General features: G+C 34.2%; 1 protein-coding gene across 1 annotated transcript; it reads right to left on the bottom strand.

Moving 5' to 3' along the window:
* Positions 1 to 9,593: 9,593 nt before the first annotated feature.
* EMC6 (ER membrane protein complex subunit 6) lies at positions 9,594 to 10,746 on the bottom strand. Its single transcript, XM_085202577.1, has 2 exons — positions 10,492 to 10,746; positions 9,594 to 10,199 (listed from the first exon to the last, which is right to left on the bottom strand). Exons 1-2 carry the CDS (start codon positions 10,619 to 10,621, stop codon positions 9,991 to 9,993), a joined length of 339 nt encoding a protein of 112 aa, XP_085058703.1. The 5' UTR covers positions 10,622 to 10,746; the 3' UTR covers positions 9,594 to 9,990.
* Positions 10,747 to 11,464: the final 718 nt, after the last annotated feature.

Raw genomic sequence — 11,464 nt, 5'->3', positions numbered from 1 at the left:
ATATTTACTTCTACTGTATAGAACACTTGCTGTTGCTCTTGATTGAAGTCAGTATCAATCATCCATCAATCATCACGCGCCGCCCGCCTCGGTGTTGCGGAAGATATTTTAATATAACGAGAATGTAAGCGAAGTATGATAGTGTACAATCTGTATTGAATTGTGGAGGTTTGAAGCTGAAAATGATTGTTTGAAACAGTTAGATTTTATACTTTTAAGTCAGCTTCATGCTGTATCCCGCACACAGTAGAGTAGGCAGAGGGAACCTAGTGTTAAGATACTCCGTTTCCCATTTTCTGCGGAATTCTGGAGGCATTGCGTGTTGAGTGGCAGAACTCAACGCCGCGCTTTGCCTCGAAGAAATGGAAATATAAACGTAAATAAATATTTCACTGCCACGAGTGGGGATCGAACCCACAACTGTCCCGATTTTATAATTTTAAGTAAATTATAATTATATATAGGTTATAAATGTCAGTACACTCCGTTCTAAGCTTTCCACTAACATTCCGGGTACCGTGTATTAGATGGGGGAGTTCAACGCCGCTTTTTTATTAAAAAAACTTTACTCCGAATATTGAATGCATTGCGTGTTGAGTGGCAGAACTCAACGCGGCGCTTTGCCATAGAATAAACAAATTTATATAACAAAAGCCACGTTCACTCCAATTAGGAATATGTAAAGTACTTCTTGTCTAAAGAGTCTGTGAGCTGTCGTTAACGTAAACGTTAAGAACAGTTAGTGCTTACAACATTTTGAAATTCTATTGATTTCTTTTACTATTGGATTACCAGTACTTCTATATAGATATTAACTATCATCATTGAAGTGATTAGGGTCTTGGTATCGGATTGGTAGTGGTAGGGGTTTCACACTTCGTTCCATACTTTTCTTGTATGTTTTCGAGACGCGCGTCCTGTTACTAGAACAAACAAAAGAAGATAATTTAAAAATATATGCTTTAAAGACCTTTAAAATCACACATTATACAGGTATTATATTCTTTACATATTTTTTACAGTTTAGATAATGAATATTCCTGTCCACAGTCCAATCTAAGAAAGCGGAAATTACTGGAATTTCCATGTTGAAACTTAGTAAATGCTCTGTAAAAATCGTCCAAAAAAACAATTCGTTCGGGATATTTCATGACAGATATTATAAAACGTCACAGAATTTCCAAACGTTGCTTTTCGCAAAGACACACAAAAACACAAATCATAGTAGATTTTAAGGAGACAGCCATAAAAACAGAGTAAATGGACGAGACAAAGAGAACTCTACGCTCGAGGAACCAAGACGATTGTCTTATATAAACAAGGGATAATGACACTAAACACTTTACTAATGTTTATTCGTAATTGAAAAAAGGCAGGAATGAGGCTTGGACACGCTATTTACTGTTAGCATTATATGGACAATGGACGTACTAGTCGTCCCCGACTCGGTCTGCGTGGACTATTAGACGTAACATAGATAATCTCTCTTTTAGCCGTTTTTCAATAACACAAAACGGAACCCGTAACGGATCTCTTTATTGTCCATACGTCCGTCTGTCAAGATTATTTATCTCGAAATTTCGTTAATATTATCAAATATTCTGGTCTACGAAAACAGCAAAAAATCGATTTAAGCATCGTGTTTCTGGATTTTTTAATGAAATTCAACATATAATATACTAACACATATAATTTATCGCGTTAAACTAGGTACTGTGAGAAATGAAAGCGTAATAAGTAGAATTAATTCACTTTTCTAGTTTACCATTACAAAGCCACCCCGGGGTTGTATTTTGAAACTTATGAATATGCAATTTAATTATTTCTATAGTTGTATGTACATGATATACAAAATAAGAAATAATCTAGCGTTTGAGGCTGCCATTGCGCAGGGGTGTAAGCGTGGGATTGTAAACGTGACGGTTGTGGGTTCGATTCTCAGTTGGGGGAAAGAAATATTTAATATTTTAGTTAATGCTATGAAAATTACAACTAAAAAACTAAAAACTAAAGCGACTTATGAAAAAAAAATCATCTAGTATGGAAACGCTTGAACCACTGCGCTGAAACAGCTTCAATCATTTATTACATAAAATTACCCTATTTTTTTTAAACTTTGTAAAATATCTAATTAGCGCGTAAAATATATAATATGAAGACGAAAAATGTTCTTTTTACTGCCAATGAAATATTTAAACACACAAAAACAGCATGAGAAATATCTAAAGAAATGTAAGTGACGGATAAAAATGATCCTGCTTATTGTTGGACCGACGTAATTGGGCCGCTTTGGTTTGTGTCACTTCAATACGGGCCTTGTTTACAGAGCGATTTGTTTTCTTAATTCAATTGCTTTTAGCAGTTTGTGATTTTTTTATATTACTTAGTATATTATAGTAGCTGAGGCCAGTCGTGGTGCAGGGGTACGAACTTGCGACCGTAAACGCGACGGGTTGTGGTTTGATTCCCTCTTAAGGCAATGAAATTTTTTATATTGCCATTTATGAGAGGCATTTTACTTAAGGAGGCAAAACGTGGCCTTAAGTTCTACCACTCTTGATTCTCACCCAGGAGAATGAATTATACTCATTTCTTCGTTTGGTAATAATACAAGCAGCGACGATTGAATCCTACTACCAATGCAATAAGATTTTCCTATGTAGTAGGGTAGGCTGAAGAAACATGATGGTAAGACACTCGTTGCCCAATTTCCGCCCAAATTGCGTATTAAATGACGAAACTACGCCTTTTGCTTCGTTACCAGGGAGAAAACGAAAATAATTTATTCTCCTGAGGGGAAACTGAACCCACGACCGTCGCATTTACAATTAGGCGCCGTACCCACTGCACCAGGATGTTGTCAATTTCTGAAAAATCTACTAAGTATAATTGGATTACAAAGGCTAGGTACCTTTTCAACCGGATGTAGCTCCAGTAGTCCTTTGTCAACACCAACATATGTAAGCAAATCTTATAACGTTAATTCAATCTACTCGTACTTCCTAGCTCGGATTTGTCTTGAAACTTGTTGGAAAATGGAAGGAGGAGGAAGCTGAACAGAAAATCATGCACCTAAATCATTATAAGCAAACTACTCTGAGTAGGAATTGAACCCATAGCCCTGACGTGTACCTACGAGTGTACACTATATTATTATTATCCAGATGTTTTATCAAAGTAATTAGGTGTCCACATTGTTAGTTTTCACCTTAAAGTTCTAATGAATTCTAATGGATTTTCAAACTAACTCTCTTTTACAGCATTTATTGGACTTTTAACCATTAAATTTTAATTATGTGAAACTACTGAACTTACAAAGTTGAAAATTGGCATATAGGTTGTTTAGAAAGTATATGAGAGCACTTAGTAGGGATTTCTGGAAAATGCTGAAAGAAGTGGACTTCTCCTTTAATCAACAGTCAACTAAATATCAACCTGTTATCTCCTTCTATCACAAAGAAACAATATTTTTACCCCACTTCTGTAAGAAAAGGAGGTTATCAATTCGACTGTATTTTTTTATACTATTATTTTACTATTATCATCCTATACGGAACACTAAAGCGGCATGTGTGTGGATTTGATTTACGTTGTCTTGCAAGTGGCAGCTACTATTTAGTGCCTATTTAGCTGAGTTGGGAGCCGGGAAGTATTAGGTGGGACTTGTGGTTATGACACTCAAATTGATAATGGAGATAGGTGATAAAGATATGTAACATTATATTTTTCTAATCTATACTGATATTATAAAGTTAAAGTGTTTGTTTAGTTAAACGTGCTAATCTCATAAACTACTGATTCAATTTTTTTTATAATAAATATTTTGTTTTGTGTAGTCCATTAAAAGGGATAGATTGGTATTTATTAGATGACGTTCCCTAGTTGAAAATATTTCAATTCTCCGAATGGGGATCTAACCCACAACAAATCATATTTCCAGTGGACGTTAGCCCACTTAGCCACAACGTCCTCTTATATCTATATTTTCTCAATACTCGTATTTTACTTATTCATACATTAGTGTCAAAACCATTTTGCTATAGATCAAAATAACTTTGATTTCATGTTAAATAATGACCATGTTTCACTTCAATAAGAATATAAATCTAAAATACACTCTATTTCCTTAAAATAAGACTCAAAATAGTAAAATTGCGTAACAGTGTGAAGTGGAATGAGAAGATAACGCCCAAATTGTCTGACCCTAATCATTTGCGGGACCCTAAATCTATTGACACCTAATATCTACTGAATTGGCGGCTTTGTAAGGAACCACTCACATCTAGGCTTAATATAAAATCATTATGGGGAAGGACAAAGGGTTTGAGCTATAATAGTCATTCATTTTTTTGTTTGGTAGAAACAGTTAGATTTAATTTTTTTATGCTATTTAGCCTTATGCTATGTCCCTCAAACGGTAGGGACCTGAGAACCTATTTTTGTCTTAACACGAATCTGTTCCCATTAAGACACTTCCATTCCCTGATTCTGGAGACATTGTGTATTGAATGGTTGATGTCAACTTTCAATACACAATGTCTAGTTTTTACAAAGTTTTTATTTTTCTCACAATATCGCCTTTGATCTGAAATCTATCCAAAGCTATTCAATTATTTTTCCAATTTACTTTTAAATTCCATTTTTTTTTTATTTTTTAGTTTAAGTTCCAATATTGCATAGAATTTACCAAAGTAGCTATAACATAGATAAGGTGAGAGTAGAAAATTTCATCGCTTCTTTAAGAAAATGTGAAAAAACGCGAAAACAATCATTCACTATCGATATCTTAGAAAATACAAATTTTAGTTCTCATGTATCCAAAATAAAAAATAATATGCAAATTTATAAAATGACACAAACAATCAATTAGGTACTTATTTAAAAGATTTATCCCGCACGTAGCAGGAGGCAGAGGGAATTTAGGAGCCTAGTGTTACGATAATCCGTTTGAATTCTGGAGTCATTACGTGTTGATTTGCGGTGCTCAACACCGCCCTTTTGCCGTCACCAAAGCGAACCCGAAACCCACTACCGCCACGGAGGCAACAATATATAAAGATATATTGTTTTAATAAAAACTGTTAATAAAAATCCATCAAAAAGTAATGAAAGTTAGAAAAGTAACACACTGTGACTTATCTCTGCCGGAAGCGTCCGGACATCGCTCCGCTCGTAAACTAAATCCGCATCGGAAAGTGCTGCTCATAGTAATAAAAGTAAATGGACTTCTATAAATTTACTAATGAGTGTTTTGAATTCTTTCTCTAAAGCTAAACTTTTAGCTGCGGCTTTGCCTTTTGCTTTGTCTTTGTGGTCGAGTAAAAATAAGAGAGTTTTGACACTTGACACATTATAACTGTGGCAGGTTACTGACCGTTGGTGCAGTAGGTTACATCATTAACGTGATGCAGTATAGCCTTCCTCAATAAATACGCTTACAAATACAAATACAACCTGAAACGAAAACAATTTTTAAATTCGACCCAGGAGTTTCTTATTAACTTTCCATTTTTCACAATTCTATCAAATTGAAAACGTATTTTTGTGATTTCAAAGACTAAATGGCAACTCAATTTTCATTAAGGCCCGGAAGCGGTCATCCATCGTATAGTTGTGACGTCATAAAGTCCTAATTATAATAGACGATCATTAATCACACTCCACTTACCTTTTACTGATAGATTCGTATTTTTTGGAAGTGAAACTTGGACTTCTTTATTATTTCTAATTTATATATCTTCAAGAATATATTTTTATAAAAAAAAAATTAAAAAAATTAAAGAATGATGGTATTACCATTAAGAATATAGTATAATAGTTATGGATTCCCAGTTAGGTTTACATTTACCTAGTCTCTGTATACTGCATATAGTAAGATTTGCAGAGGATACCTCATGTTAATATACGCTGTTCCTACTATATGGTGTAGATTTTGAAGTTACGTTGACTCAACGCAACGTCGCACTTTGTCTTGTTACAAGAGAAAAATTCATTCCCCCAAATGTAATCGAACCCACAATCGTCACGTTCACAGTCTTATATAATTTAAACACTAACATTAAGAATATACTTAGCACTAAATATTTTTCCATTAGCCACAGGAACTATAAAATACGTGTCATAAATAAAAGCTAGTACCAAACGGCATTACTCAATCTTCAATGGCAAAGAAAACTGCTCGTAAAGTCCCCATAGGCTATAATCTTTGTTTACTTTCTATAAAAAAATATAAATAAAAAACAAAACCATGTATAGGACGGTAAATTTGTGGTCTAATTGATTTCATCAGCGATAATGTAATTTTTTATACAATTTTTTTATGCTATAAATACATTACATTCTTTTACAATTTTCATTATTCTCTTTCTTTCTTTATGTTTTGTAGAAATATTACGTTCTAAAAATGACAACTTCAAACCATCCGTTTTTTGGTTGATTGTGATTGCTTGTTTCACTGTAGCCTTAACCTCTAAGATAGTAAAACTATTTCTAAGCCCTTTTAAGCAAACGCCTCACCGAAAAACATTTAAGTTAAAAAGTTAAATATGATTGCAAGAAACAGCTATAAAAAATATTTTTATCGCACGACGTTTCGCGCTGTCATATTATAAAATTAAAGCGATCGTGGATGGTACCTACATCTACTAGGCAGAACTTTTCTAATTTCCTTCGTGACATCCTCGGAAAATGGCATCACGAAAGATGACTTGTTTTGATTTAATATATAGCATTGTATTTATATTAATAATTGATTTAAAATTCTAACCTATGAACGTTTTAATCAGGCTTGCCGTAGTGCAAGATTACGCAGGTTGTAGGTTCAATTCGCACTTGAGGAAATGAAATCGGACCGCCATGGCGGGGTAGCTAGGACGTCCGAGCCAATGTAAACATGATACTCGGATAAATAATTATTTTCGTTTCCTCGCTTTGGTAACAAGACAAAGTGCTGCGCTGACTTCCGCAACTAATGCAATGTTTCGTACAACATTAAGTTCTCTCTGCCTACTCTCCTCTTCTTAAGCTTACTTAAACATGTTACTTTGAAATTGGTTGTTAGGTACTACCCACATAAGTACATGAAATTGAAGCTTACAATTTTATTACTAGCTCCTGAAGTGCAAAAATCAAACGATGTTTGAAGAGCTCTCCAAATACCGTACTGCACACATTGTCTAGTGTCTGTTGAATGCTTTCTAGTTCGCACCCAGTGTAGTAACTCTACAGTAGTTCTAGATTTATTTAGCCTTCTCTTTATATAGATGGAAAAGTAATAAACGGTTTTAATTACTTTCGTATTGTATAATAGTGGAATTCATTTGGAACCTTTGGAATTGAATGATGAAGCCAAGCTTTGTGATTTTCTTGGTGGAACTCAACACCGAGCTATGTCTTGTTACTAGAGCGAGGAAATGAAAATAGTTCATTTCCCCAAACGGATTTCGAACCCACAGACACTGTGCCACTATGCCGCAATGGCTTATTCAAGTTTTGTCTAACCCAAAGAAAATAATGCCTTTACCCCTTGTAAATAATATTATATTAATTCAAGATTTTGTTTTTTTTCTATGCTCTGCCAATGTAAGTAAAAGACACAGAGAACACTCAATAATCAATGTAAAACACTATTTACATCTTTCATATAAACAAAAAAGGGTTATTAAAATCAAAATCCCCATCTAATGCTACAGTATCAAGTTAAATGGAAACTTAGATAAGCGTGAGCAATATTTCTATCATCTGTCGTGAAATAGGCCGTGCTGATCCGTTCTAACCTCATTATCTGTGGAACGTACCCCTTTCTGTAAGGGCTTGTATAGAATTGCTATACAATTTCAAATATTTGGTTTATTCTTGTTATTTTTTAAAGGGTTATTTATATTATACAAATAAGATAGGATAGTAGTACTGCAAGCGTAATAGTTGTGGGTTCGATCCCTTCGAGGGTATTAATTATTTTTAATTCCTCGCTCTGGAAAACAGAATACGGCATTCAGTTACGTCACTCAACATGTGATAATTAAATATCCGTAATTCCGATGGAAACCGAAGAACGAAGCGGAACAAACATTAGATTATCCCTGCCTACCCCGCGGAAGTGCGGAATGTGTAAGTATAATAATAAACAACTTAAGTCACGCTTGCTGTCTATTTAAGCTCGAAAACGCTTTTAAAGGAAAATGATTGGTTTGCAGGGTTGTATCCCTGAAGCCCTGAACTTAATATTATTAATTGTTAGTGCTTCAAATAGAAAGCCTAGAACACCGGAAGCCTTAACTGTGTCTTTTCAAATATATATAGTTATTTATACGTTTTGTCTGTCTTTCTGTTTGTCCAGGCTAGTCTCTGGAATAGCTGAACCGATTTCATCTTCCATTGGAAAAAGAACACGTTGTAGAGCAACATATAGGCTACCTACGCGTTAACTGTATATAATATACCGATAGGGCCCGGATTTCGGTCTTGTTTACCATACACAAGTACCGCGAAACGGCGAAGTTAACTTGCGTGTGGACAGCTAGTAACATATAAAACATAAACAAGCACAATATGCACTCAGCCTTATGATGCCGGATAAACGCATCATCTCTAAGCCATCAGGGCGGCCGCTAATAGCTACAGCCGATAACTAGTTTACTTTAACACTGTTTAAGCCATACTTTACTATAGAGGAGCTTTATTTTGATTATATTATAGCGTACGATACGATTTAATAGCCGTCTACCTATAGCAGTAGGCAGGAGCCTAGAGTTAGGTCACTCCGTATCCAATATTCCGTCCAATTGTCAGGACAATGACGGCGGAGGAAATATAATAACCCACAACCGTCGCATTTACAGTCACAAGTTGTGCTCTTGCGCTATGACGGTCTATATGTATGTGTATAAAATACCTTTTTTTTTCAGCTTTACCCTGTGTCCCCACATAGCAGGGTAGGCAGAGGGAACGTTGGAACATAGTGTTAAGACGCTCCGTTACCATTAAGACACTTGCATGCAACAAGACAAATCGCGGCGTTGAGCCCCGGGACTTAACACGCTGTCTCGAAAAGTATGCGGTGCATGGAGAACAGTGTTTTACACCTATGTTCCCTGTGCCTACCCCTGTGACTTCAGCTTGCAGCCTTGTTAAATTCTGCCACTCAACATAAAATGCCTCGGAAACCAGAGAATAGTAGTTGATACTAAGTTTTTTTTTGCATACTTTGCTATTGAAGAAACTAAAAATAATTGTATATATATATATTTTTTTTAATCAGCTTCACGCTGTATCCTGCATACAGAGGGTAGGAGGGTAGTGTTGAGACAGTCCTTACCCCTTTTTCCCAGTTTCTGCCGAATTCTGGAGGCATTGCGTGTTGAGTGGCAGAACTCAACGCCGCACTTTGCCTCGACACCAGAGCGAAGAAATGGTAAATATAAACGTAAATAAATATTTCACTTGCTCGAGTGGGGATCGAACCCACAACCGTCGCGTTAGAATCAAACTCTTATGCCGCTGCACCAGAACTATATGAAATATATTGAAAATATTCAATTTTATGTTGGTGTAATTTTGACATTTGACTTATTAGTAAAAAAATAAAAACCAAGTTAAATACAACTAATATTTATTTATTTTTTATAAATATATAACTTATAGTCTATTTACACACATACAAAAACTCAACCCCAGCCACATTCACAAATAAAATGCAAATTAATTAATGATATACAGTATGGTTAATGTGTCATGCGCACCTTGAAGATAGACTTACTGAACATAAGCACATTGTACACTTGGGAAGTAAAAAGTCAAAGGTAAGAAAAATTTCCAAAACCAACTCTGCGCAGCCATCTACCATTAATCTGAATTTGGCGTGGCCACAACTCACTTACCATACTGTATAATTCAGTGTTATTCTTAAATTGTAAATCTCCAATAAAATTAAATGGAAAATTCAAAGGAAAATATAACAATAAATCCTAGAACTTAACATAGATTAGCTAGCTAATATACATGTACCATCCCATATATAAAGGTCCAGAACAGTACATAAGTGAAAAGGGCTCCGAAGAATCCATTTGTTAACAAACTTTGTCTCGAAACAAAATATTTATGCCAATTAGGTCCAGCTTTTATCATAAACATGATCCAAAGTATGACAACTGCAAATACATAGAAAGCAAAGCCATGAAGTCCTGTAAGGCCAAGTATACCTGAAAAATAAGCACAAAAATTAAAAATTACCTACAATGTAGGACAGCAGTTGACTATACAGTTGACTATAGGATATATACTATAAAGAGGTTGATGACAGTGGACGAGGCGAAAGAGGTATGTAGGGACCTCTTGAGAGCTTTTGGCGTTCTGTCCTCTCTTACTACCCCGTAAGGGATAAAGTGTGAAGTTAAGTTTAAGTTATAATATGTTACAAAAATTAATAAATATTTATTAACCATCTTCGTAATATTAACATTAACATTTTTATTATTTGATTAATGTATTTACCAGCAGTGGATCCCGACAATGCAGCCATAGAAGTCCTACAGTATTCTACAACGACGGCATTATTTCGTAGTGCAGCCTCGCTATATGCCACCGGTTCAGGTTTTGAATCTTTTGCTTTCGCGGATGACATTTTTATTTAATTCTTTTAGTATTTTTTCTATTAAGATTAAAATTTTAATAAAAAATAAATTCCCAATTCCACTAACCAACAGGAAACGATTTCTATCATTTCATTTATGTCAACCGCATGACAGCTGACACTGACAGTGTTAGAGATAAAATAAATAATAATCTATCGAGCAGCAATCGAGCAATGGAAAAAAATCTTAAGTAAAATTTAATTTAAAAGACATACAATACATATTTTACATTTATATTTTTTTCATATCACATGCAGTGTAGCGTGTGTATGATATATATTATAAGAAATTATTTTAAGTTATTTTAATGTTAACATTTATATTGCACATTGCTTATGAACCAAAATATAAAAGATTTAAACGTACATAGCTTTCAATGGCTTAAATTTTCAAATGATCTCCAGTAGAAACATTACTCATTAATACTCTAACTTCATGTATTTAAGAAATAAGATTATTATAAGACAGTTTACTTCCTTGTGAAATGTACTATTTCTAATTATCGATGAAATATAAATAAAAATTTACCGTTGATTTTAAATAACGAATTTTTCCTATGGTATTTTATAGATGTTTATTAATTATTTTAGAAATTATCATGAGCATTTTTTTGTGAATATTGGCACCAAGTACGGTATATTTGAGCTCCAAACTCAGACATTGAGTGAATGCATCGACTGAATACTTTCATGTTGTACTTATATTTCAACAATATTTTGTAACGATAGAATGAGTCAAAAGTAACAAATAAAAAGTAAAATTATAATATAATCATATAAAAATGTGTAAAATGATATAAAATATATAATATTTCCTATATTTAATAATTTAAA

This window comes from Heliconius melpomene, chromosome 19 (genome assembly GCF_056956725.1).
Source record: "Heliconius melpomene rosina isolate 202511_hmr_F chromosome 19, ASM5695672v1, whole genome shotgun sequence".
In the NCBI taxonomy this organism is placed as follows: Eukaryota; Metazoa; Arthropoda; class Insecta; order Lepidoptera; family Nymphalidae; genus Heliconius; species Heliconius melpomene.
Note: the sequence above shows the minus strand (reverse complement) of the source record. Positions and strands in the feature narration are given on the sequence as shown.